We start from the raw sequence: 16,952 nt of genomic DNA on the forward strand, positions 1-16,952 counted from the left end.
GCCCAAGTTTTGTTTATGCTGCCAGTGAGATAACATTTCAGACTGATGTGCACTTGATCAGATAAACTGATATGTCCAGTTTTTGTGGTCACCACATAGTCTAGTCACTACCCTGAGAAAAATAAAGTCTATCCTGAAATAGATGGTGAGAGGGCAAGGAGAAACACCACGTCCCATCCCGAGAAGTTTTGATATGCCAGGCATCAGTAGAGTTCGGTTCCTATGACATGTTTTGTAAAAGCTCCTGCAGTTTAAAAGCGAGTCCAGGGCTGAGGTCTTTATGCAGCATTTGTTCAGGCAAAATCCTATTGACTTCAACAAAGACTGGGTAAGGCTCTCAGACTATGGCTCTGTATACTGTATTGAGACCTAGATGGCTAATCAAAGGTCCCAGTCCTGCAGTTCTTACTCAGGCAGAATGCCCATTCAAGGGAAATGGGAGGTGGGGCTGAAATGGCATCCTAGGCTTGGATCTGCATTCACAGACTAACACTGTGAGCCTGCCATGGGGCTTCCTGAGGGTAGACTCCTGCACCGGCATGGAACCTCTTTTAGTCCATGGTGCTCTGCACAAGAGGAAGCCAATACAGAGACAGTTCCAGGACTGGAGCTTAAGTCTAGAACAGGCAGCTGATACGTGCCTGGAATCCTAACTTTGACTGGTGTGGGGTATAATGATAACTGCAGCCTATTTGTCTGTTGAAACAGAGAGGTCCAGGCAATTGTACTCCTGTGAAACTGTATTTTGTCATTGAAGAGCAATTCCCAGTCCCTAAAGGAGCCCCACCCCTGAAGGAGAAACATACTTACTAGAGAGGGTCTGACCGAAAATCCCAGCTCCAACTCCCCTCCATCCCCGAACTTCAGAGATGTTTGAAACCAACCTTCACCTCTGCCCCATCTTTGTGAAGGCAGATCTGAACACTCCTGGGAATGTGGGGATCTGGAGCCAAGTTTTGTAGCCTGATCACCCCTTTCAAAAATGTACCAGTGTCTTCTGGCTCCAGAGCTCTAGTCTTTATTCTCCTTTTTAAGTGAATAGCTTTGCCTGTAAAGGACTGAAGGATGGGAACCCCAAGTGGGTATTTTGTGATAACTTAATATGGTCAACTGGGGTCTGAAGAATAGTCCCCTATTGTTTGATAATTAATGTCAAGAAAGCTCCGTAAATGTCATAGTGCTTAAGAATAACCTTTCAGTTTTCTTATGCTCAATGAGTCCTGCTTGGACAATCTGCTACTTCATAAACTCAGCACGATTCATTCCAGTAGCTCTTTCCAAGTGCCAGAAGGTTCCCTAATGTACTGGCCCTGATAAGCCAGCTAAACAGCGAGTGTCAACAAATGGGAAGGGAAAGAGTCCACTTAGCTTCTCTCCCACCAGCTGGGCCTGGGCAGATTTCAGTCATTAAGTGGCTAATGCAGTGTGGTTTTCTGCACTGCAAAATGGCTCAGAAGAGAATTTCTGCGTCCATCTGGGGTACGAGCTGAACAGATTTTTATCTTTTATTTGTTTTTAAATCTCTCCCATCTTTCGTAGTCATTCAGTGCAACACATAGGAAATAGCCGCAATCACCATGTACCTACCCGTTATCAGGTGAGATTTACAGCAGCTTGAAATCTCCCATGAGTCCTGGGTGATAGCTGTCAGTTACTGGGGGTTCCCATTGGACACCACCACTTGGGGTGGGCAACCTCTTCAGAAAAAATAATGTCCCCTCAAATCCTCTTGCCTTGCCCAGAGACAATCTTTGTAAGGTTCTGAAATATTTGGGGCTGTTTTGCCCACTTCTGGCCAGAATGGCATCGGGAAATGCTGAAACATTGCGATAGTCTATTTTCTCAAAGAGCATGTCTTCACTGCAGAGTTAGCCCAGGCTAGCCTAGCATTGATGGATCCCCACTGCAAAGCCTTACCTATGCCAGACCCGTGTAACTGCATCCACAATGGTGCTGTAGCCTGTGTGCTGAGATGGGTGTCTGGTGGGGGTTCTGATAGGTGCATTAATCTGGGCTGCTCTATGAATTCATTCGCAGGCTGCTCTCTCTTGCTTAGTATGGAGCTGCTGTCTGTGGTAGTGACATGAGAAAAATACTTCATGTAAATAACTTCCAAGAGGAGATACTCATTATTACCACAGACCGTTGTGAAGGTGAAAGCAAACAGCATTTGTCAGCAGCAACCTTTAATGAGAATGTCATTAAAGAACTGAGTCTGCAGCCCAGAGGTGATCCATAGTGAATCCAACTGACTTCTCTGCCTCCCTGTTTCTTTCCTGTCAGCTAAACATAAAAATGCCATTTCCTCATGGGTCTCACTGATATCACTCCACAGCTTTACTAGAAGCTGGCATCAGACAAACCAGGGTTAAAACACTGCGCCAGTGTGGGCAATTTACAGTGCAGAAAAAGGGAGGAGGTAGACAAGAAAGTACAGCCCATGTGGAATTGTGGGATAACATGGGAGGACTAATGGTACTCAGACTTGATTAGCCTATATCCTCACTGCAAAGGAGGCAGGTTGCCAGGCCCGGCTGAAGTGAAATCTGAACTCAAGTCTATACCCTCAACCATACCTGCTAATCCAGGCTTCAACTATCCTCAAGCCAGGGTTAGGGGGTTAGCCCAGGCTAACTCTGCAGTGACGACATACCCAAAATAGCCAGTCCACTTCCAAGGTGCAGCTAGACACAGCCAAGCGCTGCTCACCTCCTGCAAGGAGAGGGCACCCTCAACTCCTGTTGGAGCCATGGGTCTTTGATGGCATTCACCCTCTCCCAGAAGTGAAATGAATATGAATAGCAGTTCTGCAAGGAAATTCTGGGCACCGAGAGAAAAGTACCAATGGCTGAAGCAAGGAGTCCTTTGTCAAAGGGGATTTTGGTTTGTTACTGACATTTGGTGACTATCTTAGATTTATTTAGCACCTGGATATTATGGGGATGGGCACATCATACTGAGAGAGAGGCTTGAACATACATGGTGCTGACACTGGAATTTTACTGGTTTCTTTCAATACTGAATGAATCTATATTGGGCTCTGTTTAGATCCACTATTTCATCAAGCAAGGCTTAGACCTTAATAGTGTGATATGTTGCCTCCTTCACACATACCTGCAGCAAAAGAGCATCATGCCTGGATAAACTGCTGTGAGCTGCAGCAGCTTGTTTCCTTCTTAGTCAATTTACAGTGCTCATCCATCAAACGTAGCGAGGCAAAGTAAAGGGACAGGGTTTATCCGCCATTTAATTCCAAAATCCATTAACGTGAGCCTGTTCTAATAGATGTTTTTATAATGGGCACAAAGCACAGTCTAATGCTGTTAATTGCTAAGCAAGACAAAGTAAAGGCCAGATGTCACCAATCTGAGATTGTGCAAATAAGGAATCTAATAAAAAAGCCTGTCTAAGGGATTGTCGCTATTAGTGCTGGGGCGTGGAGAGGAGGGAAGAGGGGGAAGAAGAGGTCGCAGCTTGACAAACATCCTCTTCCAAAAGCCAAGGGGTGACTGGGGTATTTGGCTTTTGGAAGAGGATGTTTGTTTTATGGGACCTGTCCATTTCACTAAGGAGGGAAGCTTTGTTAGGGGATTGGTTTAAGGAAGAATCTTGGGCAGGTTTTTAATAGCGATGGGGAGATGTTTGGGTTGGAGTTTTAAAAGGAAATATTTTGTTTAGTAGAGGAGCCAGGAACCTGAAGTTGCCACTGCTGCTTTTTTGCCATCCTGACCATTTTCAGGCCTGCAAGATCCATGTGATTAAAAATGCATCCAGCTGTTCTCTGGCTCATAGAGGACCTCGTTACATGCCCAATTTACAGTCTATAAGCTGTTGCCATGAGAAAGCTTGTGACTGATGGGGGAATGCAAGAGTGGCTCTGATTCATGACTGTCCTCCCCTTGGGGAAGAGCTGCTCCCCAGTTATCAGTGATCCTAGAGGAGAATTATTCCTGCTAGAAGAAAGATGCCTATAATAAACTGCTCTAGCTTGGGATGTAACTAGAAGTAAAGACACAACTGTAGGTGCTACAAAAAAGTTCTCTTTGGTCACTATGAAAATTCAGTGACATCCAGGATTATTCTGAGTCAAGAAATCCCAAACTGCAAGCAAACAGATTTTAGCTGTAGGTTTTTGTATGACAGTTTAAATGACAATCTGAAAAGTCTATGCATATGCTTGGCAGTATCTTATCTTGTCGCACAGTACTCTTGCTTGATGGTATCACACTTCATGGCAACTGCACACTGTATTCCCACTCATGGTCCACCAAGGGCACCCACTTTAGGCTCCCCAGTCATCACCTCTGTTGGGTAGAGATCCACATCTCTCTCCTTCCTGACCAAGGTACTTCCAGGCTGCACAGTTCCTGACTTCCACTGTGAGCTCCCCAGCAAGCCAGGCTGTGTAAACAGACCCTCTGAGCTTTGTTTTCTCTTCAAAGATTTAGGAGCAGAGCAGTTCCCAGCAGTTACAAATTACCCCACATCTCTTTCTAAGCAAGCACATTTATTCTTAAGGTGAGGTGAAAGCATTATAGATAACACACATTAAAAACAACGAAAGAACTTACATACAAGCTAATAAGCTTACTAGAGACCACCCATCAGTCTTATGGGGCCTTAGCAGGTCAAAGCATCCCAAGCTTTTCTCAGGAGTCGGCCACAGCCTCCTTGGGCAAAAGGTCCTGCTCATCTGCTGGACCAGGAAGAAGGCCGTGAGTCAGTTTGAACTCAGGCTATTTATCCAAAAGTAATTTCTTTGTCTGTTGGTCTCTGGAGAATCTAGTTTGAACTAGTATATCTGAGTCTCCCCAGGAGGTGGTACCTCTCTGAGGGGTCACAACCTGTCTAATTTACCTTAATTACCACACACTGTATTTAATTCCTGGAGGAGCTGTGGGTGCCCCTCCTCCCCCAGAGCAGAACAAAATCATACATAAACTATTCGTGTAAAACAATGGACCCAAAGATACTGCATAGGATTGCAAACTTTGTCACATCTCCCCCATAAGGTAGTTACTTACAATCCCAGCCCACAATCATACATAAACTTAATACCATAAGTGCCAAACTTCCTTACCAACACCTATGCACAAGAGGACAAAATTAAAGGGGCCAGCCTCTGGATGCTGGTTTCTTCACTTTCATGCATTTGAAATTGGATCCTTCACATGGAATTATGTGGCTTATTTTATCATACAAAGCAGCCATGGATTTTGAATTCCAAATGAGAATTTTTAACACTGGTTGTTCCATCGGGCCCAGAAATTATACTGTAACAGTTGGTTGCAGTTTGAATTAAGTTCTCTAGTAACAGAGGATTTTGGTGTCAGAGGTATAATACCAATAGGCCTGTCAGATAAGTGCCTTCATGAGTCATTGAAAGAGAAGAATAATTTGCAGGGCAAACACACAAATGTTAATCCACAGTCTAAACTGAAGATTTAAATGCGTATTCTTATTTGCAATGCAAAATTGTAAATGACTGTTGAATTAACTAAAAGGTGCATCTCATACATTATACAGGTTTGTGAAAGTTCATTCCATCCCTCTAGACCTCAAAGTGGGTCTGAAATTGGTGGGGGGTTTTATGGCTATTTGCTGATTGAATGACAATTGACAACTAATGACAATAAGGTTAAAATTCATCCACACATGAAACCACAAAGCGGCAAATCTTCATCTGCTGCGAATTGGCCTGACTCCATTGACTTCAACAGAGCTTTGCTGATTTACACTGACAGAAGATAAAGTGCATAAACTTTATTTAACTGCAAGGAGGAGATTTCATAGGGTTTTCATAATCCCTTAGATAGCATCTTTTATGTCAGAATGTGTAAGGCAGGTATTAATCATAGATGGGTAAATTACAGTTGTGACTTCACTAACTGTCCATGGAGGGTCTAAGGCTAGAATTCAGGAGAGCACCTGGTTCTAACATATACACCACACATCCACTCACAGAAATGGAGAATAGGTGAAAATGCTTTGTTCAGCTGGAGTTATGGTTGGAAGTGCGATCACAGACTGGAGAGTTCCAAATATTAATAGAACACTGTAGGCATAAGAGACGCAAACAAAGCTGGGGAGGGCAGAGTTTAGGTTATTCATAAAAAGAAATCCAAATATTTGGAAGTATGGAGCTTCAAAGCTGAGGCACCCAAACAACACCCGGCAGCCTCTGTCATTGTGCCCTTTATACCTACTTTGTAAGACAAAGTATTTTTTTGACCAAGAACTAGTTATCAGTGCTTAAAAAACTCAACAACCATAGGCTACAGTCATCTTAAAGCCCAGATCCTGCAATGGGCTGCATGCAAGTGAACTATCGTGCAGTCATAAATCCCCACTGAAGTCCAATTTTAGATTTGCGTGTGTGTTCAAATGAAAAGTCCTTACACACTCATCCAGTCAGGAAACAAGAAGCAACACCACGTGTCTTATCTGACCAATCACACCTAACCATTAGAGCTCCAATATCTTATTTTCAGTAGTGAGATTTTAAAATATTATGAACAAGTTTATTGAACCCTTCCGAAGAACAAATGCATTCCAGGAGTGTGTGATCACTTCACCAAGAACAGAAAAAAATGTAAGTTTGATGAACTGTTTGTTGTAATTATTTGCTTGGTCCAACTGAAATGTTGTCATCCATCTGTCCACGGTATTTCTCAGACATCTATCGCAGTGATATCTAAACTCAGTAAACTGACTCATGCTAGAAGACTGCAGCTGTCCAGATCTGGGATATCATAGAAGTGTTAATTGAACTAGTGGACTGGGCCAACATCAAAATGCCTATTCAGAATTTAACAGATCGCTGACAACTGTTGCAGGAAACTTGAGCTTGCAAGATATATGGTATAACCTCATATAACACCATCTGATCTCATTGCTCTTGAGTGTTTGCCCATTCCTCTCGCTTCCCGTGCATGCCAGAACATGGTCAAGACAATTACAAAAACTGCAGCAGTCCAAGTTTTCTTTGGCCCTTGAAGGCATTACACAAGTCAGAGCTAATGGAAAGCTAAGACGTCTCTAGGTTTTGGCTCCGCAAAATAAAGTCACATTCAGTATAAAGAAGGTATCTGTCCAGTTTGGATTGGTGATAGGAAGAAGGGCCTGTGGAAAATTGTCAGGACATTGTTCCACAAATTTGTGCACATAATCTTACTACTTTTTTTCAAAAATGTTTGTAAAATAGGCAGAATTTTTACAATTAAATTCTCTCAGCACCTGTAAACACTAAGGTATTGTCGCTCTTTGGATTCGTCCCCATTCACCAATTTGGTGATTAGCAGTATAGGGGCTGACCTTAAGTGTAGAAAAGAGCAAGCTAACGTTTGCATCACTTGAGCTGATTGCGGGGTTACCTAATAAATTGCTCAGTCATTTATCTGCATGTTTATGGAACAGTTTTAAATAATATTGACTTTATTTTGCTCACCCCTGTTTGGAAGCATGGAATGCCGACGTTTTCGTTGTGTTACATCACCATGGATAACAATGAACAAGACCCTCACAAAACCAAATGCCTCCTATGCGCTTCAGACTTTCAGGTTTAATGTTCTCTCTGATCTACTTCTTACTCTGCCTGCTACTGAAACCATATTCCTGGACTGCTGCCCAGCTATCCCAGAATACCTTGCAAACAGCTGACACAGCCTGCCCCATCCATGTGCCTCAGTTCAGGCAGCACCAAATGCGGCTCCAGCAGAATCCACACTGAGACAAGTAAGGTGGAAATTCCATGCTCTGGTTGCTTGTGTCAAAGTTAGGCTAGGTCTACACTACCCGCCTGAATCGGCGGGTAGAAATTGATCTCTCGGGGATCGAATTATCACGTCTCGTCGGGACGCGACAATCGATCCCCGAATCGACGCACTTACTCCACCAGCGGAGGTAGGAGTAAACGCCGTTGACGGGGAGCCACGGAGGTCGATTTTGCCGCCGTCCTCACATTGGAGTAAGTCGGCTCCGATACGTCGAATTCAGCTACGCTATTCGCGTATCTTAAATCGACCCCCGCCCCTCCCCCCGTAGTGAAGACCTGCCCTTAGACTCAGGACTCACAGTTTGTCAGACCACTCTGTTTTATTAGCACAGCGCTCTGCTAATAACACCCAGATAATGTGAGCACCCTCCAAGACCCACACTACCTTATTTTATACAGATAAAAAGGGCGCGAACTTAACAAGAGAACTAAGGCCTGGTCTACACTATGAGTTTAATTCGAATTTAGCAGCGTTAAATCGAATTAACCCTGCACCCGTCCACACAATGAAGCCATTTCTTTCGAAATAAAGGGCTCTTAAAATCGATTTCTGTACTCCTCCCCGACGAGCGGAGTAGCACCGAAATCGATATTGTCATTTCAAATTAGGGTTAGTGTGGCCGCAATTCGATGGTATTGGCCTCCGGGAGCTATCTCACAGTGCACCATTGTGACCGCTCTGGACAGCAATCTGAACTCGGATACACTGGCCACGAACATTTGAATTTCATTTCCTGTTTGCCCAGCACAGGAGAGCACAGGTGACCACAGAGAGCTCATCAGCACAGGTAACCATGCAGGCCGATAATCGAAAAAGATCACCAGCATGGACCGTACGGGAGGTACTGGATCTGATCACTATATGGGGAGAGGATTCAGTGCTAGCAGAACTTCGTTTGAAAAGATGAATGCCAAAACTTTTGAAAAAATCTCCAAGGGCATGATGGAGAGAGGCCACAATAGGGACTCAGAGCAGTGCCGCGTGAAAGTCAAGGAGCTCAGACAAGCCTATCAGAAAACAAAGGAGGTAAACGGTCGCTCTGGGTCAGAGCCGCAGACATGCCGCTTCTACGCTAAGCTGCATGCAATTCTAGGGGGGGCCGCCACCACTACCCCACCTTTGACCATGGATTCCAAGGAGGGGGTAATCTCATCAGCCACACCTGAGGATTCTGCGGACGGGGAAGAGGAGGAGGAGGAGGACAAGCTTGCGGAGAGCACACAGCACTCCATTCTCCCCAACAGCCAGGATCTTTTTCTCAGCCTGACTGAAATACCCTCCTAAGCCAGTACCCAAGACCATGACCCCATGAAAGGGACCTCAGGTGAGTTTACCTTTTAAAATATAAAACATGGTTTAAAAGCAAGCCTTTTTTAATGATTAATTTGCCCTGAGGACTTGGGATGCATTCGCGGCCAGTACAGCTACTCGAAAAGTCTGTTAACGTGTATGGGGATGGAGCGGAAATCCTCCAGGGACATCTCCATGAAGCTCTCCTGGAGGTACTCCAAAAGCCTTTGCAGAAGGTTTCTGGGCAGTGCAGCCTTATTCCATCCTCCATGGTAGGACACTTGACCACGCCATGTTAGTAGCAAGTAATCTGGTATCATTGCATGACAAAGCCTGGCAGAGTATGGTCCCAGTGTTTGCTGGCATTCAAGCAACATCCGTTCTTTATCTCGCTGTGTAATCCTCAGGAGAGTGATATCGCTCATGGTAACCTGATTGAAATACGGGAATTTAATTAAGGGGACAGAGGTGGCCCTTCCTACTGGACTGTTTGCCTGTGGCTGAAAAGAAATCCTTCCCTGTAGTAAGCCAAGCATGGGGGGGGGGGGAGGAGGGAGGAGAGGATTGGCGCTGAGCTTTTCACGTGTGGCTAGTAGGGATCTTCCCTGATACCAGCCACGCGGTGGGGGGAGGGATAACGCGATCATCCCAGAGAATTGGATGGGCGGGGGGTTAGTTTGTTTTCTGCTGCTGAAGGTTAACAGGAAAACTGCAGCACTCAACGAGCTTTGCTTGGTATGTGGGAAAGGAGGGCGCAGAAGCCGAAAGACAATGGCTTACCATGGCCTCATGCAAGCCGAATTCTGTTGCCCGGACCTGCGTCTATGATCTGTAGCAGCAAAGCCACAGGCACTCGATATTAAGAGGCAAAATGCGACCTTGCACAGAAATCACATGTGCTATGTAATGTGAATAGTGTTCACCATGAAAGAGTATAAGCATTGTTCTGTAAAATGTATCTTTTTAAAAACTTCTCTCCTTTTTTTCCTCCCTTCAGCAGCTGCAAATTTTTCAAGCCTCCCTCCTCCGTCCTGAAGGCTATCTCAGATAAGGCGTCGGAAAAAGAAGACGTGAGACGAGATGTTCGCGGAAATCATGGAATCCACTCGCAATGAAAGAGCTCATCTGAATGAATGGAAGGACACGGTTTCAAACTATAGGAAAGATGCCAGTGAACATGAGGACAGGAGGGACCACCATGAGGACAGGAGGGACGCTCGAGATGAGAGGTGGCGGCAGGAAGCAACACTGGTGCTGCTGCGTGAGCAAACAGACATGCTCCGGCGTATGGTGGAGCTTCAGGAACGGCAGCAGGATCACAGACTGCCGCTGCAGCCCCTTTATAACCACCCTCCCCCCTCACCATGTTCCATAGCCTCCTCACCCAGACGTGTAAGAACGCGGGGTGTGGGGGGGAGACTCCGTGCACCCTCCCATTCCACCCCAGTGGACAGCCCAAGCAAAAGGCTGTCATTATTTTAACCTTTTTTTAGTGGCCTTTTCCTTCCCTCCGATCCTCCTCCCAAACCCCACCCAGGCTACCTTCTCAGCTCTCCCTCTTTTTATAATCAATTAATAAAGAATACATGATTTTTAAACGATAGTGACTTTATTTCCTTTGAAAGCAAGCTGTGATCGAAGAGGGAGGGTGGGTTGCCTACAGAGAATGAGTCAATAAAGGGTGTGGGATTTCATCAAGGAGAAACATACAGAACTTTCACACGGTATCCTGGCCAGTCATGAAACTGGTTTTCAAAGCTTCTCTGATGTGCCGCGCTTCCTGGTGTGCTCTTCTAATCGCCCTGGTGTCTGGCTGCGCGTAATCAGCAGCCAGGCGATTTGCCTCAGCCTCCCACCCCGCCATAAAGGTCTCCCCCTTACTCTCACAGAGATTGTGGAGCACACAGCAAGCAGCAATAACAATGGGGATATTGGTTTGGCTGAGATCTGAGCGAGACAGTAAAGTGCACCAGCGACCTTTTAAATGGCCAAATGCACATTCCACCACCATTCTGCACTTGCTCAGCCTGTAGTTGAACAGCTCCTGACTCCTGTCCAGGCTGCCTATGTATGGCTTCATGAGCCATGGCATTAAGGGGTAGGCTGGGTCCCCAAGGATAACTATAGGCATTTCAACATCCCCAACAGTTATTTTCTGGTCCAGGAAGTAAGTCCCTTGCTGCAGCCGTTTAAACAGAGTAGTGTTCCTGAAGACGTGAGTGTCATGAACCCTTCCCGGCCAGCCCACATTGATGTTGGTGAAACGTCCCCTGTGATCCACCAGTGCTTGCAGCACCATTGAAAAGTAACCCTTGCGGTTTATGTACTGGGTACCCTGGTGCTCCGGTGCCAAGATAGGTATATGGGTTCCATCTATTGCCCCACCACAGTTAGGGAATCCCATTGCAGCAAAGCCATCCACTATGGCCTGCACATTTCCCAGAGTCACTACCTTTCGTAGCAGCAGCTCAATGATTGCTTTGGCTACTTGCATGACAGCAGCCCCCACAGTAGATTTGCCCACTCCAAATTGATTCCTGACTGACCGGTAGCTGTCTGGCATTGCAAGCTTCCACAGGGCTATTGCCACTCGCTTCTCAACTGTGAGGGCTGCTCTCATCCTGGTATTCTGGCGCTTCAGGGCAGGGGAAAGCAAGTCACAAAGTTCCATGAAAGTGCCCTTACGCATGCGAAAGTTTCGCAGCCACTGGGAATCGTCCCACACCTACAACACTATGTGGTCCCACCAGCCTGTGCTTGTTTCCCGGGCCCAGAATCAGCGTTCCACAGATAGAACCTGCCCCATCAACAACATGATCTCCAAAGTGCCGGGGCCCGCGGTTTGAGAGAATTCTGTGTCCATGTCCATGTCCTCATCACTCTCGTCGCTGCGCTGCCGTCGCCGCCTCCTCCTTGCCTCGTTTTTCTGGTCCTGGTTCAGCATAAACTGCACGATAATGCACGAGGTGTTCACAATGTTCATGACTGCTGTCTTGAGCTGAGCGGGCTCCATGCTTGCCGTGGTATGGCGTCTGCTGTGTTCACCCAGGAAAAAAGGCGCGAAATGGTTGTCTGCCGTTGCTTTCATGGAGGGAGGGGTGAGGCTGTACCCAGAACAACCTGCGACAATGTTTTTTGCCCCATCAGGCATTGGGATCTCAACCCAGAATTCCAATGGGCGGGGGAGACTGCAGGAACTATGGGATGGCTATGGGATAACTACCCACAGTGCAATGCTCCGGAAATCGACGCTAGCCCCGATACATGGACGCACACCGCCGAATTAATGTGCTTAGTGTGGCCGCATACATTCGACTTTATACAATCTGTTTCCAAAATTCGAATTCTGTAAATTCGGATTAATCCCATAGTGTAGACATACCCAAAGAAAGCAGAACTGACAAGTTTACCCGAGGCTAGACATACATATTCAATTTTCTTATTAACTTTTACAGATCTCCGGCTGATGTTTCACCATTAGCTTAAGCGGACTCATTGTTTATGTCTTAATTTTCCTTTTCCTGACACCTGTATTTCAGCATTCCTTATTTCTGCTTAAAGGTACTTACAGCATTTCTTTAATCCATTCTATTTTTACAATATAATTCATTTTACTTTCACACTTGCAACATCTCTCTACTACACTTATTGGTCTTTAAGCCTCTCCCTATCATTTCATTCCCCCTCCAGATTCTCCCCACCCCCTTTCACCTTGAGATCTCTCGGGTCTTCTCTCTTTTCCTTGTATCCCTCTTACAGCCAGAGATTTTGTTAATAAAAAGAAGGTCCTTGACTTAAACAGCAAAGGAGCCCCCTCAGGCGTTTGACCTCTAACAAGCAGTCAATCTTCCCAGAGGTTTTTCATTCACATTTTTAACTGTTCCTGTGACTATAATAAACCCAACACAGCAGAGTGCAGGATCTCCAGCCTCTCTGGGAGTGTGGGCTTTGCGTGCTAAGCTCTCCAAGCGGACCTTGTTTTTTATTACAAAAGTTGGTGTCGATGCATATGCAAGATGCTCAGCTCCTTCTTTTGGTGCCTGCCTTGAGCCTTTTGTTCATTCAACCACCCGCATCCATCAGAATGTTCTTTTCCAGCACGTTGATGTGTAACCCCTGTCTTGTATGGCACCACCTCACTCTCTGTACAACGAAGCTTGCATTTCCCTGGGGCAAATCATGCCATAAGCAAGTGACTCTATCTTTAAATAACAAGCCGTCACTTCTGCTTGCAGTGAAATTCAGAGAAACTATTTCGAAGGTGTTGAGAGCATAAAATACCAGGGAGACATTAAATTAGATTGTCAGGGTTTTACACCTTTAAAAGAAAAAAAAGATTACTTCAGGTTGGAGCCAGTAGGAAAAAGATGGGAAATGTAGGAGACTTGGCTGATCTGCTGTGTAACGAGGAGGCTTGGCTGAAGCTTACAGGGTAATGAAATCTTGCCTTTAGGTTTTCCCTGGAATGGAGAGCTCTCATCATTTATCTGATCAAGGGCACATGTCCCTGAGATGCTCATTGTCGCATAGTCATCCCTCTGAGATTGCTGCCCTCTTTCTGTTGGAAGGATAAATAATGATACTTGTCCCTTTGCTAATGACAAGGAATTTACACACATTAACAGAGTCACCCTCACAACGTCCTTGGCAGGTAGGTGAGTAAGTAGGCTGTCTCCAGTTTCTAGAAGGAAGTAAAAGGCAAAGTGGTTAGAGAGATTGGGTAAAATCTTCAAAGGTGCCTATGTCACTTAAGTGCCTAAATCCAATTGTCAATGGGACTTGGGTGCCTAACTCACTTGTGGACAGATTTTGAAAGGCGTTTAGGCAACTAACTCCCATTGAAATAACTGGGAGTTAGGTGCCTAAATAGCTTTAAAGAATTGTCCTTTAGTGAAACAGTGAAACAGGTGCTTTTGGTAGTTTTCCACAGTCGACATCAAACATATACTGAAAAAATGACCACCTCTGTTACTACTAGCACCTGAGACCATTAGAAGTGAAGGTTTTAATCCAGCACCCATGTCATTCGTGGTGTTGATTGTTTGCTTTTACTCTCCAGACCAAGTGAACCGACGCTCCCTCCTCCTTTCTGGTTATCCAGGAGGGGAAAAACTAATTCTCCTGGCTCCCACTGCAATTTTTAAAATGCCATGAAAACATCTCTTTCCAGAGCAGGGTTTTTATAAGCCGACCTCCCGTCCACATTTTGGCCTGTTGGCAATGTGCCTTTAAGTGAGCTGCTCATGGCCACAAAGTTGGCCAGTGTCACAGGCAAGCATAGAACAGAAGAGTTCCTGGCTCCCAGTCATGGGCTCAGCCCACTTGAGCTGATCTCCCATCAGATCAAGTGTTGCTCTCCATTGCCAGCTGCTCTCCATTCGTGCAGATAAGAGACTTGGAGGAACTCATTGCTGATTGCTTAATGGGGAAGATACAGGAATGTACCCTGATCCCCCACAAGAATAACTATGCCACTCGAGTCATCTCAGCAGAGAGGCCCAGGGCAATATGTGCATAGACTTAGGGGCTCTCTCAGCCCTAGTCCATTCAAGTCAATTGGAATCTTTCCACTGACTGTAATGTGTTTGGCCCAGGCTTGAAGTGAGTGGGAGGCTTTGTCTGGCAGCAGTGTGGGGAAGCTTTTTGGGGGGCTGGTCCTGCTGTATTGGTGCCTTTTGCCAGCATGGAGTTCACTAGGAAAAATTGAAAGGCCACTGAAATATCTATAATGTACATTCCAGAGGGTGAGTCCCTGACACGTCTGTTTGAGGGGAAAGCAGCATGGCATGAAAGAGACAGGGAGATTCAGGTAGGAGCTATTCCACGTCCACTGCTGTTCCCTGCCTCCTGCAGTGCTGACCAGCATGGACAAGCTATTCTTGGCCCACCCTGGACAGCCCCAGAGCGGACCAAGTCTGAGCTTGGCACTAGCTCTGGGAGGTGTGCAAGGCAGAGGACTTCCCCTCCCTGCACACCTGGCATTCCTGCTCAGAGGCAAGGACTGCCTGAGGCTACAGCAGCGCTGGTCTCCCCAAAGGGGATGAAAAGGGATGAGGTAAAGGCAGGACCTGCTTGCTCTGACCTCTGCTCAAATCCACAAACAGCTCAGAGACCTCCTTGCTGGTAAAATGCCCAGTGCAGTTTATTTACAACATTAGTTTCTACCACGCTTATACATTATATGGCCTCACACTTAGAGTCCCAGCCCTCAGCTCCTGAGGCGAGCAGGGAAGAGCAGTTCCCCTCCCCCTTTCTCTTTCTGCCTCCTCCTCCTCCTTTTCCCCACTTCCTTCCTGTGCCTTTTGTATCACCTGCCTAATGGCCTGCTTAGCCTCTTAGTTCTCCTCAGCTCATCAATCAGCACAGCTCTTCTTAATGAGGCCTGCTCTGAGGTAATTAATTAGAACTGCAGTGGCTAGAGTGCTGGCTCAGCTGCGCGACCTCCTGGTTAATTGCCTCCTGGTGCTGGCCAAGGTGGCCGCCTGCCATACCAGGAGGAGGATGCTGGACAGGGAGCTGCTCTGCGACTGTGGGGCCTACATCTGTTCCTCTCTTGTTTCACACATCTGGGCAGAATTCCTCTGGGCAGTTTCCGCTGGCTCCCTAGACACCTTCGAAGAGCAGTGGGCGTTATCCGGGGTTCTCTGCTCCATGTGCCCTTCTGGATCCCTGATTTTGAATCTGTGACCCTCACTCCCATCCCTGTTTTTCATTTGCTGTCCCCCGAATTTGCTTGAGATCTAGGTCTGGTAGCTTCTCCCCTTACGCGATGGGAAGGGCCTTCAGATGTGGGCGGTCTTGGACCTGCCCATACCTGGGTTCTCAATGGGTGCTGTTGCCCAGCCCTCTGTCACACCGGGCCCACCAAGGGGGCAGCTGGAGTTGCAGTCCCTCTGTGTTTCCTAGCCCCGGCAGCTCCCAATCCTCTGCCCACCGTTCTGCTGTGGGGTGTGGCTTAAAGCCATGATCTAACCTTAAATACACAACCATCACTGACAGAAGGAGGGGTGGGCCTGAATCTGATGCAAAGCCTGCGGGGTTGGTTCCAGAGTTTGCTTTGGGCCCCTCTCTAGATGGAACAGTTACTGTCTGATATACCTGGTCAAGGAGCCGAGGGTTCAGGCTGTGATAGACTGCCAACATCCTGTAATATCCTGAACAAATCTTGTGGAATTAAGATAAGCTTTACTGAATTAAAGTTAATACCTTTGGGGTCCATTGTGTAAACGTGCCACTGATGTGTTGTTGTTCGACTGTATGGACCTTCTCTAGTAGGAGGAGGGCGTGCTAATAAACTTCCTCTCCTCTGAACCGCTGAGGGGCGATACAGTGCAGTTGCCCTGAACTGTGACACAAGTCTCTCCTATGCTCTGGTTAGCCCGATAAGGGCTTGTCCACACGATTGTACCGTTTAACTCAATTTGATTTAATTAACAGGTGCAACTTTTGGTGTGCACTCTCTTCTCTCAGTTTAACACTGGGGATATTAGGGCAGCGCATATTTGTAAATTAACCCATGCAAGCTAAACACCTGTAAACCAGGGTTAAACTGATAGAAGATTGTCCACACATAAAGTAGTACTGGTTTAACTAAATCAGTATCAAACCAGACCTTTAGTTAAACCTGTACAACTTCAGGGGTAGACCAAGCATAAGAGAAGGGAAATTATCACTCTCAAAGGAGCTCTATTAAAGACAAGCTCACAACACAAGGGACATTCAAAGTGAAGATTCAGACTCATGCTCCCTTTACCATGTTATCCCAGACCTCACTCACACATGCTTAAAATCTAACTGGGCAAGCTAAAGGCACAGAATTTGGTTGCAGGCTTGAATCTATGGTTCCATGTCCCCTGCCTGTCACAAATCCCAACTGTTTAATTCCAG

At 46.2% G+C, this 16,952-nt stretch overlaps 1 protein-coding gene across 4 annotated transcripts in view; it reads right to left on the reverse strand.

The window, feature by feature from the left end:
- Window positions 1-3,065: 3,065 nt before the first annotated feature.
- Window positions 3,066-16,952, reverse strand: part of LOC112058986 (uncharacterized) — a 50,788-nt gene continuing 36,901 nt past the window's right edge. For all 4 annotated transcript variants that reach the window (XM_065563374.1, XM_065563372.1, XM_065563373.1 and 1 more), the window contains one exon: window positions 3,066-13,746. In XM_065563374.1, coding sequence (XP_065419446.1) covers window positions 10,783-11,754 — 972 coding nt within the window. In that variant the 5' untranslated portion in view covers window positions 11,755-13,746 and the 3' untranslated portion in view covers window positions 3,066-10,782. The remainder of the gene's footprint in view (window positions 13,747-16,952) is intronic.

Source organism: Chrysemys picta, chromosome 12 (genome assembly GCF_011386835.1).
Source record: "Chrysemys picta bellii isolate R12L10 chromosome 12, ASM1138683v2, whole genome shotgun sequence".
Classification (NCBI taxonomy): domain Eukaryota; kingdom Metazoa; phylum Chordata; order Testudines; family Emydidae; genus Chrysemys; species Chrysemys picta.